The following is a 20,928-nucleotide window of genomic DNA, read 5'->3' as shown; positions in this document are numbered from 1 at the left end:
TTCATGGAAGGATTACAATACTTCTTTATGGAAACAGTTTTTTCTTCTGTTATATAGCATTTCTGCATTTATACTTAATCTCATTGATCTATTTACCTGGCTGGCAGTGCAGTTGGAGACACAGGTTTTCCCATCAGCTCCAAGATAGAAGTTGGTGGGACAAGCACACTTGTATCCCCCGTCAGGTGAAAGCAGACATAGGTTACTGCAACCTCCTTTGTTATTTTTGCAGGGGTGATTGGGAACTGAAACAGCAAAAGTAGAGCAAAGAGACTTAGCCTGTGTTACACTGCACACAAAGGGGCTGATTTAGAGTTGCTCACAATTAGGCTGCATGTGAGACTGCATTACGTGATTGGGAAGAAATGCAGATCTCTGTCTGTATTCACAGTTGGCTACATCAACCCTATACATCCTGAAAGTAGTCACTATCACTGTGCATTTTAACCAGCCCTATTCTTGGTGCAAGAGATCAGACTGAGATCAATCTTGCATATGATCCCCTCCTGAATAGTCCACAATTCCGTCTTTAAGCCCACGACAAACTAATCCTACATGCAAACACAGGACCATATTATAGGCGTCACACATTGGGGGCACCTACAATGATGCAAACATTGCCCCGATTGGGTCCACTCTACCCCCGCACATGCCACAGAGTGCAGGCAGCCAAGTGGGCGCAATTAAGTGTTAAAGGGTCCAGCTGACCCCTCAGGTGGTGGCGGGGAGAGCAGGTAACCCCCTCGGTGTCCATCACTTACTTACTTAGAGAGCACACTCCCAAAAGTGATCATATGCTCCCCAGGGTCCTCCCCCTGTCACCAAGGTGCAGAGTATTTTCCTAATGTTCAGTTGATCAATGAATGCTGGCAGCTCTTCCATGTGCGACAGAGACAGTGGCTCCTCTCCCATCTCTCACCGCGAGTATCGTTACCAGTCCCCGGCTGGCAGTGTCGGACAGCAGCAGAATTGCACACTCCCTGCCTTGCCCCCGAAACTGCACACAGAGAAGGGGGTTTCCAAGGCCGAATTATAGGTGGGGATGGGTGGCCTCAATTTTATTGGTGGGGGCTCCCATATCTGTGCTGCGCCGGGGCCCCCACAAGCCTTAATCCGGCCCAGTGCAAACACCCCATTGTTGCCTTGTTACATGCATTGAGCAACAAGTGGAAATGCAGCTAAGATGCATAGAACTCTGTACTCTGAAGTTACTAAGGGTGGTATATTCTGGCTCTGATGCATGTCCTACACATCACAGAAAAAAAGGGGATATTCCCTCCAGCACACTGCAGCAATATCAACAAAAATACTTGATTCCTACATGATAATAGAAATTCAGAGATATTAGTAGCATACATTTGCAAATATATGATTAAGCGCCGGACCAACGTCAAGGCTCCTCTATACCGGCATCCCAAACATTACAGGCGCCTCGGATGTGAACCCCTTAATTTTAGGGAGCATACTTTTTATTTGCATGTCCTACACATCGCCAGAACCATTCGATAACAGGATTTGTACGCAACTCTGAATCGTACCTAAAATTTGTTATATACAATGTATCATTGATAATGTAAAACAGGAAATCATGAAATAATAATGTATATTACTCAATCTAGGATACTGGAAACTTGAAACTTTAAAGTCTATGCAAGAAAAAACATAAGTATCTACATATAAACTCAGAAACTGTCCACTAAAACCATTAGTATACATATTGTTTTTTTTAAACGAATAGGCCATGTGTCTACTGATCAAAATACAGACTGAGCGCTGTAAGTGTGAAGACAAGGCTACCGCCCAGTACGCGAGAGCAAGGAGAACACAGGCCTGATGGTGCAGTGTACGAGTGTAGTGTGCCTCAATGTACCCTGGCATACTGTCCAGTCACTACATGCTCTTAAGTTAGTATTGCTCATTTTGTACATGGCACATCAAAACAACTACACTATGGTAACTGCATTATATTAGTAAAATAAGGCACAAAAACAGACAAATCTCAGGTGCACAACTCCAAACCATCAATAATATATCAATAATATATAAATTCTTTATATGCAGCAGGAGCTGCTCCTAACTATCTCTTTCACACTGCACTTTTCTTACTGTGGCGGTGCCCTGGGGCGGCTTAGCTGGGTTAGTTTGGGGGTGTCCTGCTCTCTGGATTTGAATCGTAGTATGTTAGGGAACTACCCTACAGAGGTTACCTGGATATGGTGGGTAGGCCCATAACCATGGCCAAGATTATGCTAAAAACCTCTATTGATTGCAAAATTTTATTGCATTTATATATTATTGATGGTTTGGAGTTGTGCACCTGAGATTTGTCTGTTTTTGTGCCTGCAATTAGTCTAATCAGGTAGCACCTCCCATTATATATAGATATATATTCAGGGTGTGCAGTCCAGAAATCTTTCCCATATTAGTAAAATAACAATGCTCCAAACATCAATAGAAAACCCCAAGAAGTGGGGTTTGATGACGCAATTCGCATTAAATTGCATGATTGCATCATCGTGGCTCCTCTCGCTGTAAAATGGCTTTGATAGTACCGCCCACACCACCCCCAGTTCAGACATGGATGAGACCTCTGGGACTCTACTGGAGGGGGCTTTTAAAAAGTCAGCAAGCATGATCTAATGTGGAAACACCAGCCTACAAGAAGGCTTCTTTAAATGTGCTTTAGGAACTCACCGTCAGGTTGCCGGTACAGATGGTAGATGTGAATGTCCATGGGTCGGTGTAGGGTGCTGATTAGCATGGACTTGTTTTCCCCTGTAGTTTTGTGTGCTCGGTTAATAGATTTAGTTTCCCAATCTGTCCAGTATATGTAATCTTCAAAGAGTGTCAGAGCAAAGATGTGAGGGATATCTTGACCAAGCACTGTTGGGAGGGTAAAACATGAAAATAATTACGATTACCTCTTAAATGATGGGAGTTATAATTTAAGTTTGAACAGTAACATTGTCTATACATAATTGTCATCCTAAATAGCTAGTACTTTCTGACATTACATCTCATCCCAAATTCTTTGACAGTGTCTGTCTGCTTTAGACTATTGAGCAATTAGAAAATCCACACAACTTTCACTATTCCTGCTGTATATCCCATTTAACTCAATCCACAACCACGCTCACCTGTGTGTCTGTTGCGGCCATCGAGATCAGCAAACTGAACATAATCCTCCCTAGCATCAGCCCAGTATATTCTGCTATTGACATAATCCAAGGTCAGACCATTGGGCCATGTAATCTTGCTGTCCACAATGACGCTGCGGTTGGTGCCATCCATACCAATCTTCCCAATCAGAGAATTATCTCCCCAGTCTGTCCAATACAAGTAGCTGAAAAATGACAAAGTGGCACAAATTTACCAATCAAACAGCAGACCAGAAGTCAACTACAAGATCTCAAAATAGAGCACAAATTATATTAAATAAATTTTTACCCATGTTGTACATCTACCACCAAGGCACGAGGCTCCCTCAGGCCAGAATTAACAAGCACTGTACGATAAGCCCCGTTCAGTTTAGAGACTTCAATAGTGTCCCTTCCTTTGTCACACCAGTACAGGTTACCTCCAACCCAGTCCACAGCCAATCCATCAGGGTTACTGAGTCCAGTACGATGCAGAACCTGCAATAAAAGGAGGACCTCAGCTCTCCAATAAAGACTCTTGACAAATAGAGATTTGCTTTTATTGTATACTACGGAGCAAAACTAGTCGACAGAAGGGTTAATAATACCCAATGGCTGTTCCTGGAAGTCCTGATATACCTGTCCTGCTGCAGCGTATTGTCAGCCTGTAACACTGAACTGAGAGAATACTACCACCTAAAGCTAAAAGGCAAGTGACAAGGAAGGAAAGACCCGGTGATAATTGGTGCGTTATACACCACAGCGGCTGCTGGGAATACATGCGCTGTGGTCTCCCCTACAGCCAGAGAAAAGACACTAAGCAACGCGGCGCTGCTGTCTGTCTATATAAAGACTGAGTCAACACACCGCATTAAGAACTGTGTGATCTGAACCAATGCATACAGGCTGATTAAGGAAACAAAGTAACTATCTCAACATGCTGGTGAGCACTTTATACATTGTATCTATTTCTCAAACACGCAGGAGACTAATTAGTCTCACTGGTTAGTGAGATGACAGACTATGGGGTCAATCCAATTAGGTGCGAATAGCGAGTTTGTTTCTTGAAACTTGCAGACTTTGTCGAAGCGCGCACCCCAGAATTCACCAATTAAAAGTGCCTATTCGCACTACTCGCAGCGGAGGGGTGCGAATTGACTGCCAAATGAGATTTGAGAGAAATGCATGAAAATGTGAGGAAACCATTCTGGACCCCCCAAAATGGATAATTTCGTTAGCAGGACTGTATAGAAGGCTATTTGTGAGCATTAGGAAGGTACTGTAGGTTTTTATATGGTGTCAAATGGCTGATTTGTGGTGGTTTTTTAAATGCAAAAAAATTATTAAAGAAAACACAAACTTTTTTCGTTTAATGTCAAACAAATTAAATGAAATGGTGATTTTGGGGTACTTTGAGGGCACCTTGAAAAAATTAAAAAAAAAAAAAAAACATGATAAAAACAATTTTTCAACTAAAAAATTATTGTAATTAAATTTTTGGTGCCTCAACTAACGAAAGTTGATTTTGGGGTAATTTGAGTACAATTTTTTTTTAACCCCAAAAAATGACGTAATTATTGGACTAATTAAGCTAATTGGAGACTTCCTATTACCTAATCAGTCATTAGGGGGTGTCCAAGGGTTTCAGCACAGTGTCCCTACATTTTAACAAAGATTTTCCCTTCCATCTCTCACCCTCAGGGAGGTGCGAATGGAAAGTTGCGAATTCAGTCTGACTGATCAAAATTAATTCGCTATGCGACTTCAAAGTGAAAAAAGCAACTCGCGCCTCACCATTCGCACCTACTTGGATTGACTCCTTGGAATTTTATGGGTAACCATTTACAAGTACTACTAAATTGAATATTGCAGCCAAAGTGGTATTATTTCAAGCTATTTTCATGTATAATTTTTTTTATTATAATACATTTGCGTACTTGGTAATGGATTTGTGCGTTTTAGATATGTTAAGTGTCTGTGTCTATTAAATATGCTGTATTTTTATTGAGAGAAGCCTTGTTGAATTGAGTCAAGTGATACTATTTATACATAAAATCCACGTATAGGCGCTGAGACTATTACATTTTGTTTGCTGACAAATTGTGTTTATGCAGTACTGCAATAATGGGATGAGCAATAATATTGATATCACGTAGTTGAGATGCTGAAAATAATGTGATAAGTAGACAGGGAAACCACAGGTGTGCTGCATACGTTGCTTAGATGGTCATATTTTTAAATAAGCAGAATATTTCTCTCACACTGACATAGGTTTTACTTTGCTTCTATTAGCATCGGTAAATGGTCACAAGTCCACCTGTATCATAAGCATTACTGAGCAGCTAGCATATGCGATATATACCTGGACGTTGCTGCCATTGATGTGCATTCGCCGGATCATGCTGCCTTGCGTAGTGACATCAGTCCAGTATATCATCTCCTCTCGATAATCAAAGTCTAATGCAACAGCATTGTTCAGGCCCTGCAGAAATGATGGAATATTGTGCATTTGCTTAAAAATTACTCATCATTAACAGAACTTTTACTGTTAGGCAACACATCACACTACTTGCAGTTTCTGGGGGTAGCAAGCTTCTGAAGGTAAAAATCGATGGCTCATGAAAACAATAGTAAGAATGTAAGGAGAAGGTTTATGGAGATAAATGACTTCAAATTTACCATAAAAGGTTAATGGAGACACTAGGACAGGGGTGGCCAACCAGAGGCAGAGAGACAAAAATATATATGTGGTCAAATTGAAGAGCCGCTCGCATGTGGCGTGGCCTAGCTGTCACAAAGCCACTCCCCATTTTTGTGCGCACACCGTTGGCATGACATATGCAGGAGCAGGACCTTGTGTCACACCCCTGGCGAGCCCAGCACATTGAAAATACAGAATTTACATAAAAGTTCCCAATATAATTTTTTCACCGTTAAAGTGAAAGAAAAAGCCAAAGCAACATAGAGAACATTGAAAAAGCCACATTCACATAAAATACACAAAAACAAGCCAGATCCACATAAAATACATTTAAAATACACATCCACATAAAATACATTTTGAAATCCAGAACCACACAAAATACATTGAGAAAGCCAGTGCCCATTATGCTGTGCCCCCAGTAGTTGTGGCCCTTATGCAATGCCCCCAGTAGTTGTGGCCCTTATGCAATGCCCCCAGTAGTTGCGGCCCTTATGCAATGCCCCCAGTAGTTGCGCCCATTAATCAATGCCACCAGTAGATTGTAGCCCTTATGCAATGCCCCCTGTAGCTGTGCCCATTATGCAATGCCCTCAGTAGTTGTGCCTCTTCTGCAATGCCCCCAGTAGTTGTGGCCCTTCTGTAACGCCCCCTGCAGCTGTGCCCATTATGCAATGCCCCCAGTAGTTGTGCCCCTTCTGCAATGCCTCCTGTAGTTGTGCCCCTTCTGCAATGCCCCCCGTAGTTGTGGCCTATATGCATTGCCCACTGTAGCTGATGCCATTATGCAATGCTCCCAGTAGTTGTGCCCCTTCTGCAATACCCCCTGTAGCTGTGCCCCTTCTGCAATGCCCCCAGTAGTTGTGGCCCTTATGGAATACCCCCTGTAGCTGTGCCCATTATGCAATGTCCCCCAGTAGTTGTGCCCCCTAAGGTAGTGCCCCCAGTACTAGCTCCCCCTCCCTGCCCACACCCCTATGAAGAAACTTACCTGTTTTCATGCTGGCACCGCTCCACGCAGTCAGTGCTCCCGAGTCCCGCCGTCGCTGCTGGATCTACCTGGATCCACCAGGCGTGGGTTCCTCACATCGCAGCTGATGTCATGACATCACCCGCAAACTGCATTACTGGGAACACTAGCCTCATAAGCAATCAGAGGATTCCTTAGACTCTGATCGTTACAGAAACCAGCATTGTCAGTACTAGTGGGGGGTCTGCCAAGCCACGAGCCCGGAGCCGCATTGGAAACTCAAAAGAGCCGCATGCGGCTGAAGAGCCGCGGGTTGACCACCCCTGCACTAGGATATGAGACATAATATATAGTAGCCACTTGGTTTGTAGTAGAGAACAACAACATTTTTATAGAACATTAAAACAAAGTATTAAAAACTCTGAGCAAACAAGTTTATAATTTAAAGGAAAGAGGGAGACAGAGGTGTTAAGGAAAGTAGGAGACCAACAGCTTGGAATATATAATTTGATATAAGCAGAAACAAATGAGAGAAGATAGGAAGTTTATTTTGGTTAACTAAAAACAATTACAGCCAACCATCATTAACTTTTTTTTTTAATTGTGTTAAAAGTATTTTTTGTAACACAAATGCTACACACACACGGTGAAAGTTTGCCAACTTAGGGGGTCTATGTACTAATAATCACGGTATTTCCGCGATTATTATGTACCCAACTTGCCAGGGATATTTTCATTTTTAATACAAAATATCCCCGCTATGTACTACGGGCACCTTGCGGGGACAGCAGTTGCAATAACCGCTGTTCCCGCGAGTTATATCCCCGTCATTTAGGAGAAGTCTTTCACAGAAGTGAAAGACTTTCCCTGGGGAAGCTGACACTGCACATGCGCACAGAGTCCGCTTCCGGGGCCGGCCGGGGAGAGATCGAAATATCTCTCTCCTGCACTGGCTTGATACATAGGCCCCCTGTGAAGGCTATCAGGATTGCCATAAACAATACAAATCCAGCTGAATTTTGGTTGAAGATAAATAAAGCCTGGAGACGGTAAATGTGTGTGTAAGAAATCATCTGACAGCACAATATGGACTCCATGTGACCCGTTTGTGTTTACTGACTAGTGAACAGCTATGTCTAATGTCAATCAAGCAGCAATCAATCAGATTACATAGCCCCCAGCAAGTTAGATGAAGGTCACATCAACTCCCTAGACTGCAGTCATGAAAGTGTATTTCATTTCAGGTATTACAGATGTTTCCTTACACATCTTTGCTGCAGTCACGCTAAAAAGCCCCTCCTGGGTGCGCCAGGTGCCATGAGACTCTGCTATTGCAGGCATCTTTTTAGCGTCTTTTTAAGCCGTAATTCGCAATGCGGTGCGACTAGGACGCACCAGCAGACTGTGCTGATTAATTTGATATGTGACACTTGTATATCTATGTGCAATGGATTCCCTGAATCTGTATAGGAAGTGCTACAATGTAGCAGCTGCAGCTTTTTGTCATGCAAAGGTCCGTTGTGACTCATATACAGACTCCGGTGCACACAGATATACAAGTGTTGCATATCAAATTAATCAGCACAATCTGCTGGTGCATCCTAGTCACATTTTCGGTAAAAAAAAAAAAAGTAGCATGGTGCCTGTCGGCTCATTCACGCCAAGCAAGTCGCGCACAACTACAGCAGTGGAATTAGAGGTTACTATTTTCGGAGGAATGAGACCATTTTTCAGCCAACAGATTGTTATGCCATCTCACCTGCTTCAGCAGCGTGTAATTGTTGCCTCCCAAGCTCAGCTTCCTCAGGTAGTATCGATTGGCAAATATTAAGAATGGTTCTTCAACTAACAAAAAGACGACAAAGAACAAAAAACATAAATATAAGATATCACCACACCCACTGGTCTGCCTTTTATGTGCTATGACCACATTTTAACCGAGTGTACAGTAATAATCATATAATGGTTTTCCTTACATGTGGAATGTAACTCATGGCTTAATTATTGCTAATCGGCATCTAGGGCCTCCTTTACTAACTGCACGCTTACTCTGATGATCAGAGCCGGCCCTAGGCATAGGCATGATAAGCAAATGCCTAGGGGCATTTTTCCATCAAGCAGGGCTGAGGCTGAGCTCTGCGTGCGGCCACACACACACACATATATATATAATATATAATAGGGGTGAGCGGGTTCGGATTTCTGAAATCCGAACCCCCCCGATCCGAGGCAGATCCGAGTCAGGCTCAACTTTTCCCGCCTGACTCGGATCTGAAATCGAGGCAAAAAGTCATCATCCCGCCTTCCGGGTCTCGCAGGTTTTGGAACCTATATAAGGTACCCGCGTCGGCGCCATTTTCTCACTCGGCTGTGGACAGTGAAGAGGGAGGGTGGGAGTTAGGGCTGGCTGGGCTGTGTAGTGTAGTGTAGTGTAGTGCAGAGTAGTGTTGTGCTGTGCTGTGCTGCGCTCCTAGTGCTGTTGCTGCTGCTGGGAGTTGTTCATCATCCCAGAGAGGAAATAGGAACATCACTACTTTTACTAAACAATTGACCCTCCAACAGTCCCTAGCGATGAGGATGAAGTACGACAGCAGTCATCCTGAAGCAAAACGTATAACTGAGGCCTTGACTGCTATGTTGGTGTTAGACGTGCGTCCGGTATCCGCCATTAGTGCAGTGGGATTTAGACAATTGATGGAGGTAGTGTGTCCCCGGTTCCAAATCCCGTCTAGATTCCACCTGCATCCTCAAAGCAGCAGCGACAAGCGTGCGTCTGTCTGTTAAAGGGTGGTGACACCCTCAAAGTGTGCTACACAAACAATAAAAATATTCTTCTTTTTTCTGTCTTTGTGAATTGTGTGGGCTGTAGCCACACTTGCATCCTCAAAGCAGCAGCGACAAGCGTGCGTCTGTCTGTTAAAGGATTACATCGGTGACAGCATCCAAGTAGGCATGTCAGACAGTCCGTACCTGTACTGGCAGGAAAAAGAAGCAATTTGGAGGTCCCTGTACAAACTGGCTCTATTTTACCTGAGTTGCCCCCCCTCCAGTGTGTACTCCGAAAGTGTGTTTAGTGCAGCCGGGAACCTCGTCAGCGAAAGGCGTAGGAGGTTGCTTCCACAAAATGTGGAGAAGATGATGTTCATAAAATGAATTATCAACTCTTCCAGGGAGACCAGCCTCCAGAACGTACAGAAGGACCTGTGGTTGTGGATTCCAGCGGGGACAAATTAATACTCCTTGAGGATGAGGATGTACACAACACTGAAGAGGGTGAGGAATCGGTGGATGAGGAGGATGAGGACGACATCTTGCCTCCGTAGAGCCAGTTTGTGCAGGGACAGATTAATTGCCAGCTTGTTTTATGGGGGCCCAAACGAACCAATCATTTCAGCCACAGTCGTGTGGCAGACCCTGGCGCTGAAATGTTTGGTTTGTTAAAGTGTGCATGTCCTGTTTATACAACATAAGGGTGGGTGGGAGGGCCGAAGGACAATTCCATATTGCACATCTTTTTTTTCTTTGCATTATGTATAGTTTGGGGCCTAGTTTTTCAAACTGCCATCCTGTCTGCCACTGCAGTGCCACTCCTAGATGGACCACGTGTTTGTGCCGCCCACTCGTATCTCTTAGCATAGTCATCCAGCTACCTCGGTGCAACCTTTTGGACATAAAAACACTATTGTGAGGTGTGAGGTGTTCAGAATAGACTGGAAATGAGTGGAAATTAAGGTTATTGAGGTTAATAGCATAGGAGCAGAAAAACCCACAAATTCTGTGATTTTAGCTGTTTTTATTTTTTTTTTTCAAAAAAATACAGATCCAAAACACAAAACCCAAAACACGGAAGGGTGATTTTGGCAAAACCAATCCAGATCCAAAACACGAAAAGTGGCCGGTGCACACCCCTAATATATATATATATATATATATATATATATATATATACACACACACACAAATTTTTATTCTTTCTCTCTCTCTCTCTCATTGGTGGGGGGGGGGGCACCACCAACAATATTGCCTAAGGCACTAATTTGGCTAGGGCCAGCTCTGCTGATGATAATAGAAACCATCACAAACAAGAAGTTTTGCAAAGAGATGGAAAAAGCTAAAAAAAATTAAATCACCACAAAGTCCAAACACCTTTTGAATTGGGACCAACCCTTTCATTATATACTGTAAATCTGCTGTTTTTCTCCTCAAATTACACTCATTTATGGCTTACCTTAATCATGAGCGTGGAGTGACACCAGGGCATTCTTTGGTACATGTAGCACTTGAGTTTGTTTGAAGGATTTTATTATATTGTGCAATGTACAAAATGCCTAGAAATACAATTCTCCAATGAGGTGGAATTGGAAGGTGCAAATTACATTCTATTAAAAAGCATATGGACGAGACCAGATCTCTACTAACTCAGAGCTGGTGCAAAAATCAAGATTGTGCGGCCATCCATCCAACAGGTATCACCACTAATAATGTGTCTTCTCCAACCATTTATCTCAAGAATCTCAAAACACAGAGTGAAAATGAGATGATTAGATATTAAATACTTTTCCCCATTGGGGGACACAGGACCCTTGGGATTAGAGAGTCTCCTTCTGGACAAGGGCGCTTAAATTATCTTGAGATCTTGAGGGGTTAACACTTCCGTATCCTCTCCCTGCTGAACACTCTTATTTTTTTAAAGCCTCAACAGGACAGAACCAGAGAAGAATCAAAAAGAGAGAGAAAGAACATCTCTCAAAACAATTAATATTCAAACACTTTAAACAGAACTAGAACATAAAAAATGGTGCAGTGTTCCCAAGTGGATTCAAAGAAAAGTATTTAACGCAAGTATAAAAATCTAGTTTTCTCTATAACCCAGTTTGGGGGCATTGGACCCTGTGAAATACCCTATGCTACCCCATTTTGAGGGCATGCAGGTGAATTAGCTAACACCTTACCACCAAACTGGCACCTTTATTCACCAACGCATTTTGTAAAATTGTTGACCAAAGACCATGTAGCTGTTCAAAAAATTTGCTTAGCAGAAGCAAAGTGCCACACTGTCCAAAAAGCGCTCAAGAATCTCGTAGAATAGGCCTTTACCCTGGAAGATACACTCTCCTACCGCAATATAAAACAGGCAAATTAATCTAATTAGCAATCACGTCTTTCGATGCGGGCCATTCTCTCTTGAAAACATCATATAAATCAAGAAAAAGGAATCTTGCAATCTATATTACTTTGAACATGGAGACAATCTTTCCCAGGATTCTTAGCAGAAATTAATTTGCATCCATTTGAGACCCAACCGATACCATACAAGATTTTGTAACAAGGCTATCTTTTGCCTGCATGAAAGACCTGCTGCTGAAAACAGTCGAACAGATCCAGGAATTAAGCAGAGTAATGTGTACAAACCATTAAACCAGGGATGGGAAACCTCAGGCCCGGCGGGCCATATAAGGCCCGCGGAAACATTTGATCTGGCCCTTGGTGCTTTTTCTGCTTGCCTCAACTGCCTAGCAGGGTGTCAGCCAGAATGTATGCAGCAGTGCCACCTGGAGCATCCTTACGATGCTTCAGACAGTCACACCGCTGCCCTAAAGGAGCGTACACACTATATATGCTCCCTGAGCGATATAGTATAGTGTGTCCCCGACAGGGTGTGCTCAATGTCGTTCATGACATTGAGCACACCCGCTGAACGATATCATTAACGATATCGTTCAGTGCCGGGCTCTCTCCCCCATTCCCCATCATGCAGCAACCCGACGACATCATCAGGTTGGCCTGCATGTTTACTCGATGAACGATAATGACGAACGACCCGCGGGAACGCGCGTCGTTATCGTTCATTGTTTTGAGTTTAACAATGGACAATAAAGTGGACGACTGAACGATATCGTTATCGTTCAATCGTCCACTTTAATCGCCCATTGTGTACGCACCTTTACAGTTCTCCGGAGCATCCTAAGGTGATTGTGACCTCGCCCCGTGTGACGTCACAGGGAGAGGGAGTGGCCTGCACCAGGCCACAGAATAATGTTATGTATATCAAAATGGCCCTCGGCAGAAAAAAAGATTCCCCACCCCTGCATTAAACCAACACCCTATGCAATCCCACCTCTGCTAAAGTACTTTCCTGCAACTGGGTCACACACTGTAGGGCAGGAGATGCTGCCAGTGTCTCTTCAGATTGCAATCTGCTAAAAACAAACAGTCAGGGAGAAGGAGTTAAGCCGCCCGGGGTGTGTACCTTCTCCATAGGACCAAGCAATCTGGAGGGTGGCTCCCTCTGCTGAACAATGACTATTGTAGGGCAGCTATTATGAAGGCTGCCCCATCTGACCCGGCTAGGTCAGTGTAACCCTGATGCTTTGAAGGTCTTAATAGATCCCATGGCCCCCCTTGGGAACAAACCGCTGCTTCTCTACATTCACCAGTGACAGGAAGGAGACGGTATGTCATATATGCAGTCTGCACCAAAGGAAAGTGGCAGTGCAAGGCCTTCGGGCACCATCAATGCATATGGTGAATGTTTTTTTTCCTGGAGAGCTGAGTGGCAGCGTTATAGCTAGCTTGCCTGTTGCACAGGACCTCCGGAGTCTATTGATCTTCTCAGCTATTGACTTTTACAGCAAAATATAAAATGAGGAAATAAAAAGTACATTGCTGTTCAAAAAAATAAAAAAAGCAGGATGGGTATATGGAAAGACAGAAGAATCAACACCTTTTAAAAGAACCTGAAGGAAAATATCACCCTACTGGGGTTAGACGGTGGTGATATAGAGAAACCATTTTGGTACTGCTCTGCAAACCTAGGTGCCCCTAATCCATACACAGCCACTAAACTTCTGTTAATCTGCAAATCTATGCACTTAGTCAGGAATCTAGGAGCACCTGCACAAATTAAGGCATACAGCAGTTTACAGGATGTCCTGGCCCTCTTTGAATGGTAAATAAGGCCCTTTGTGCTAACAACAAAATTGTAATGCAACATTAGAGGAGATTTGAGATTTTAAAGTCCACCTATGACAATGGGTCTTACTCACTTGTAACTGTACTGGCCACCTTGCAGCTTGTGGTGTCATTGGGACGCATTTCATATCCATCCACACAGAGGCAGCGGTAGCTTCCTAAACTGTTGATGCACTTTTGGCTGCAAGGATAAGTTGTTGTGCACTCATCAATATCTACGCAAGTTTTACCGTCATCCTTCAGTCGGAAACCAGGACGGCATCTGCACTGCACGGGTTACAAAAAAACATCAATATCATTAAGGAAGTCAATACTATTTTAAAATGTATTAAAGCAAAGCTACACCTGCATAAATATAGAAATATTGTAAATAAATACCTGATAGCCATTTAATGTAAGGATTTAACATACAGTATTTGTTAGTAAGCACGGCGCTCCTGCACTGTCAACCCTCTCTGTCCATTCATGCTGGGCACTAGGACCCAGAGTGTACAGGGAGGTCCGACCTCCAATCTGAAGTGCTACTGCATGTGTGACTGCAGCCATTTTTTTTACTAAGCACTGTGTAAAGTAACATGGCGGGAGACAGAAGTCTCCTTACTAATCTCCTAGAGAGAACCTGGTTAATACGGGCTAATAAAGCTATCCAGCATCCCTGCCCTGGTACCCGTTTGCAGCATACACTCACCTGCTTCTGAGCTGTACAGAACCCTGCTTTGCTCAAGCTCTGCTCTATTATCAATGTATATGTAACAGCAAGTACGACTGTACCTGCTATTGCTCAATAAATCAACATCACTGGGCATATATACTGAATTAGAAGATGTGGAGAATAAATATGTAAATTTAACATTCAATGAAATCCTTTTCCTAGATTATTAGGGGATAATGGTCCCTGGGCAAATAGATTACTGTTCTAAACAACCCCTGCAGAACATGAGAATTAGAGAGTAGAAAATGGTTGGTGCGCAGAGACTCCCAACAGATTAAAAGTAGTATAAATGTTTCATTTGGGACGCCCTCAGGGTACAGAGTTGTAGTGAATAACACCTCATCCCCAAAATGGGCAACAGAGATGTAAACACATTGCATTTGTGTGGGTTGGGTACGGAAAGTCAGTGTTTGGGGATCCTGATGCCAGGACCCCGACAGGGTTAGGATACCAACACCTGTGGGTAAGTATCCTAACCTTACCCCTCCTCCCCACACCCGAAACCCAATCTTCCCCCCTAGTGCCTAACACTACCCCACTAATGTTTACCCTAATCCTTCCCCCACAGTGCCTAACCCTAACTTAGTGTCTAACACTAACCCTTCCTCTAACCCCACTACTTACAGTCAGGATGCAGACGTCGGGATTCTGACTGGTGTCTGGATTCTGGTCCCAACATCCTGACAGCTGATATTACAACTACCTCCCATTTGTGTGCATAGGTAAACCAAAAAATACATGCTTAACCAAAGCACTATGCCAAACCACATAGAGGCCCTCAGTGATCTGGTAGAATGGGCTTTAACATACATAGGAATGGATTTTCCTACTGCAATGTAAAGCATAGGAAATTAGAGCTGTGATCCATCCAGCAATTGTTCGTTTGTACACAGGCTATGCATCGTAGAGGATCAGATGGATCACCCCATTTTATGACATCAGGAATTCTTGCAATATACAGATGTGTCCTTATCAAGCTTTGTTAAAATCACACCAAAGAACCTTCCATCTCGTGCCACAGTGACAGTGCGACCCCCCTCCCCACGTTATCAACCATTCGTAATGTGCAAGAAGTTCTCTTAGAAGATTCCCGTTCGTCTATGTTAATTATGCAAGAAAATGGTGAATGTGTAAATTAAATGGCTAAAATCAGATTTAAAAAAATAAGAATATCAGCAAGAGAGTAGCGAAGATGATTAAGACTAGCAAATGTTGCAGTTAATCTTTAAGACTAACAATGTGGCGGAACATGGAAAATCATGTAGTATATATAATACCATAAACTATGACATACAACATAATTTCCCACTTTTAGCCGCATTGTCAGTCTTATGGATAGTCCACAACATTAACTCCTCTGAGTGCTCATTGCTACTTTTTCTGCTAATATTCTGCTACTCCCATTCTAATGAATGTGTTGCGCTGAGAAAGAACACATGTAGATCTTTAAGGACCTTACCACATCCAAGGAATAAAGTAATTACAAACAAAAGGAATTACAAAGCCTTGATTTAAATGGAAACTGGAAACAACCTAAGGCCTAAAAGGATGGTTTTGTACAAAGAACAGTCACAGATGGATGGTAGTGCACAGCCGCACAGAAGCGTCCCGGCAAGAAGTGGTTAGAAATGCGGTACCCTCTTGCAAAAATTCTGCACTTCTGGAACAGGTACTACCCTCTTCTGGAACACAACAGAGGGCACAAACCTAAACCTTTTAAGAAAGATAATGTCTATATCTGCAGCGATCCCCATTTATTATTGCAAAAACAGCCCCCTTAGGTTTCTATGGGTGCTGCTAAAATACCCAATTTACCGAATTCTGGAATGTGACGTATTCTCGTGCCTTGTAGCCTAAGGCTTCATACTGCAAAACTTTCCGGATCCTACAAATTCCTCCCCAGCACTCTCCTCTTGCACATGCGCAGTACCGTGGCTGAGCCCAAACCCAGAAGTAAAGTGATCACATTAGCAATCTCTTTACTACTTTTAGTTTGTAGGGATGGGCTCCCTACATATCCAGCCCATCCTGGATATGTTTCTTAATACATCAGTGCAATACTTCATTTCTAATTGTCGCGATAAGACATTATAATTATCGGGACCAAATTCTGACTTTAATAAATATGCCCCTAATTAGCTTCTGAACAATACTGATGAACTGCCTGGAACAGTACTCCAGCACATTTATATAATTACTGCTCATCTCTGCTATATATTGCAATATAAGTCCCACGTCTATCCTCCACTCTCTTACCCAGTATGATCACCAGACTGATTAGTTGCCAGGCAAGTGATGTAAGCAGCCTGGGGCTAGGCTTCCAAGTCCCGGAGATATGATATTTGAGCTGTAGTTTAACACCATGATCCCGCAGCTAGCTCCTCTACTCCCTTCCCCGCCACAAAATACCCGTACCTCCATCAATTATCTGCTGCTTAGGCAGTACTACAGCAGTGCAATTTCATGCACACATGCTCTGCTTGTAGACCACGTGAGCAGTTTCAAGGTCAGTGTCTGCCACACCCCAGTTGTTAACAAGGCACCATGCAGACTGGTGGTGGTTCCATAATGGTGTGGGGGTATATTTATGGGGCATGGGTTGGGTCCGCTGGTCTGTCTGAGCACTTCATTGACCGGTAACTACTACGTTGCATTGCTTGATGACCATTTGCAGCCCTTCATGGGTGGGTTAGGGGCAGACCCCATAGACCCCAGTTGTCAACAAGGCATCATGCAGGCTGGTGACTGTTCCATAATGGTGTAGGGCATTGATTGATAACCATTTGCACCCCTGCATAAACTTCATGTACCCCCACAACGATGGAATATTCCAGCAGGATCATGCACCTTGTAATCGGTCCAAATTTGCCCAGAATTGGTTCGAGGAGCATTCTGAAAAGTTCAAATGAAAGGTGTGGCCACCACATTCACCAGTCATGAACCCAATCAAGCATTTATGGGATGTGGTGGAGAGATCTATTGCACCTAAGATCCTGCACCTACAAATATCAGGGAGCAGTGGGAAGCTATCCGGATGGCATGGGTCAACATCTCTCCAGAGGTCTTCTGTCAACTTGTGGAATCAATGCCATGTCGAGTTGCTGCACTTCACCAGGCTAGAGGGGATCTTCACGATATTATGCATCAATCAAATGTTAAATGTTGTCCCCGCGTATCCACGTATTCAATTCCAAATTGGAGAAAACGAGACCCGGCGAAAAGTCCTGTGATTTATGGGGAAATCAGCCTGACACCCCCCTAAAGATGCTCTGACATGGGGGTTCACTATGGGTACCCCCAAATAGTCCTGAAAAAAGGTATTTGGGGTCTTTGAATGGTCTTAAGAGCAGCAATTTAAAATCAAGCTTTAAAGTGCACCAAAAAAACCCACCTTCAGCAAGCACCTGCAATAAAAAAAAACACCTCCCCCATACTTGCAGACCCCCCCAAAGGCTATTTCACTAGTTTTTGAAGTAGTACCCACACTTTGAAATTTTTTGCCCACTTTTTCAAAGTGCTTTTTTGGGGTGTCCTTTATGGGTTTTTTTTACCTTTTTTCTGGAGCAGTTTGCGCCAAGCGGGGTGTATAAAGGGTACACAGTGGTTTCCGCACCTCTGCACCCCAATTCTGTACTTTTTTCCGCCGGGTATTAATAAGCGAAACTTTTTCGCCTATTACATTGCATTGCGTTTTCGCACTGGCGAAAATACGCTACAATTGAATACGGGGATAAGTGACATCGGCGAAAACAGCTTTTCGCTCCAAATTGAATACGGCCCTAAGAGTTTAAAGTGTTTACTTGCCCTCCAAATTCCCCAGACCTCAATCCATTCGAGAATCTGTGGGATGTGCTAAAAAAAAAAAAAAAACACAAGTCCAGGCCATGGAGACCCCACCTCACCTCGCATCTTATATATTTTATGTGGCCTTGACAGATTCCATGGACTATTAAATAATAATGGAATACTATTTGCCATGTGCCTGCCAAGTTACAACAGTAATATTTGAACAGCATGGTTTTTGCCTATGAAAAGCTCTATTAGAAATTTCACCGCTTATCTAAAAATGGCAAGTTCTGCTAATGTGTTTATTTATATTTTTTTCAGGAATATGAAAGTATGTTTAGAGGCATACATGTGGCCTGCATTTATCAGTACAGCTTACTTCAATGATGTTTCTAGTGAATTGATAGGCTGCTATCATATATGAAATTAGCTGCCTCTACCATCTGTAGAAGACTGATACACTTGTGACCAGCTAAAGATATACAGTGTTCATATGGCTATTATATGTCAATGTGAATGCACTGTATAAAACAAGAACAAGAACAGTGATATTAATGAAGCTGGTGTGACACTTTTCTTCTCATGAAGCCATGTGTACCTTGTATCCAATCTTAAGGTCCTCACACTCTTGGCTGCAGCCACTCATCCTGTTGTTCACGCACTCATTGACAAAACAATTGAGCTCATCAGAGCCATCCCCACAGTCATTGTTGTTATCACACAGAAGATGTTCTGGGATGCACTTGCCATTTTTACAGAGGTAGAACGTCTCATTGCATTTGCCTTCTGCAAAAAACAAGGGTAACTATGAAGATCTCCAATATAGGTGATAGTGTGCGTCACTTCAACAGTGCTTATACTAGCATAATCATTTCATAACCTACAGCTCAGTTAAACATCTATACTTTATTTAATCTTACCAGTGCTCGTACAACGTGGATTCTTTGGTGCCTCATCTGACCTATCATGGCAGTCAAACTCGCCATCACACTCCCACTGCTTGTTTAGTAGACACCGGCCATTAGCACATCGGAACTCCTCAAGGCCACATACAGGATACTCTAAATATAATAAAGAGATAGAAATGTCTAGACTTAAAGCATACTAGACTGTAATAATGACTTGTGCTGTAGCAGTTGGCAAATGTTAATAGGGCCGCTATTAGAAATTGTGGGACCCAGTCAAATAAAAGAGGCATCCCCCCCTATCCACCACCGTGGATGCATACATATACACACACCTATACATACTTGAGTACGAGATGCCGGCACTCAGGATCCCAACAGTCAGAATCCTGATGTCGGCATCCAGACAGGGTAAGGATACCGACACCTGTCAGTCAATATCCTAACCCAAATCCGCTGCCTAAACCTAACCTCCCCCCTAGTGCCTATACCTAACCCTCCCCCCCTTAGTACCCTATCCTAACGCTAACTCCTAAACCTAGCCCTCCCCCTAACCCCAGAACTTTCTAACGTCTGGAAGACAGCGCCGGGATTCTGACATATGTTGGGATTCCGCCCAGACATTTTAAGCGCCGACATTAGAACTACATCCCATATTATATATATGTGGTAGCAGTTATATTCATTTACTATTTACAAGACCCAGTGTGCCATCCAGCAACACCTGTATATTTGATTTGACATTTCTCTTGGAAAGGCACCCAGGCAATGCACCAATTTCTTTTACTGGAGTGCCAGTTCATTCTTTTCTAGTATAATTATAAATATATAAATATATATATATATATATATATATATATATATACACACATATATATATACACACACACACGCACAAACACGCACAAACACGCACAGACCAGAGTGCTGGGTCTAGTACAGCTCTTCCTACAACTATAAAACTGAGGCCGTAGCAGAATATCAATCGGTGCTGCCGGGCCCCTTGTCAGCCAGGGTTCCTTATGGGTATTCTCTCTGTACCCTACTGATGGCATCCCTGTATATCAGAATACAGGCCGCTGTACTCCTGTTCTTCTGCATTAACTTATCTTACATACCCTTATTTTCTATTTGCACAAAGACAGTCAACTGTGTTCATAGGTTAGTAATGCATAATGACAATGCTGCTAAATAATTTCCAGATATAGTACACAATAAATGATAATTGGATAATATTAGGATCGTGGATACAGTGGGAGTCTCATGGCAGTATAGCAGGGCTGAAAGTTTACAAAGAACCTTTAAAAGATTCTAAACTTAAAGGCCCGATACACCTGAGCAGCAATTCCCTGTTCAGTCGACCCGTGGATTGGCGACCAAAGCCGCTGGATCCGTGGACATTAATGATCAGCAACCCGTCGGCGGATTAGGGAACTTCACTATGTTAAAAATCCCAGACTCGCCGATGCCGACCATTTTTTTGGTCAGGATCAGCAATCCGAGATTTTTCAACATGTTGAATATTCCCGACCCCCCAGCCCAGACGTCGGCAGAACAGGACATTGCGGAAACCCGTCGCAGGTATGGGGGCCTTTAGTTTGCAGGTGAATGACTGCCCATTCCAGATCAGAAATTCACCCTTTGGGATGTGCATGTGTGCGATACAACGCTTGTGCTCCGTTACGTCCGTCAACTGCTTATAACTATCAATTTCTCTGCATAACCACAAAAGGATGGTCTTCTGG

General features: G+C 43.2%; 1 protein-coding gene across 2 annotated transcripts in view; it reads right to left on the bottom strand.

Moving 5' to 3' along the window:
• LRP1 (LDL receptor related protein 1) overlaps window positions 1-20,928 on the bottom strand; it is a 252,774-nt gene that overhangs the window by 50,006 nt on the left and 181,840 nt on the right. For both annotated transcript variants that reach the window (XM_088465881.1, XM_088465882.1), the window contains exons 52-60: window positions 19,199-19,339; window positions 18,877-19,064; window positions 13,855-14,047; window positions 8,568-8,653; window positions 5,500-5,619; window positions 3,448-3,635; window positions 3,138-3,343; window positions 2,695-2,883; window positions 97-245 (exon numbers count right to left, since the gene is read on the bottom strand). In XM_088465881.1, the coding sequence (XP_088322007.1) occupies window positions 97-245; window positions 2,695-2,883; window positions 3,138-3,343; window positions 3,448-3,635; window positions 5,500-5,619; window positions 8,568-8,653; window positions 13,855-14,047; window positions 18,877-19,064; window positions 19,199-19,339 (1,460 nt within the window). The remainder of the gene's footprint in view (window positions 1-96; window positions 246-2,694; window positions 2,884-3,137; window positions 3,344-3,447; window positions 3,636-5,499; window positions 5,620-8,567; window positions 8,654-13,854; window positions 14,048-18,876; window positions 19,065-19,198; window positions 19,340-20,928) is intronic.

Source organism: Taudactylus pleione, unplaced genomic scaffold (assembly GCF_031769625.1).
Source record: "Taudactylus pleione unplaced genomic scaffold, aTauple2 ptg000065l, whole genome shotgun sequence".
NCBI lineage: Eukaryota > Metazoa > Chordata > Amphibia > Anura > Myobatrachidae > Taudactylus > Taudactylus pleione.
This window is presented reverse-complemented; position numbering and strand designations above follow the sequence as displayed.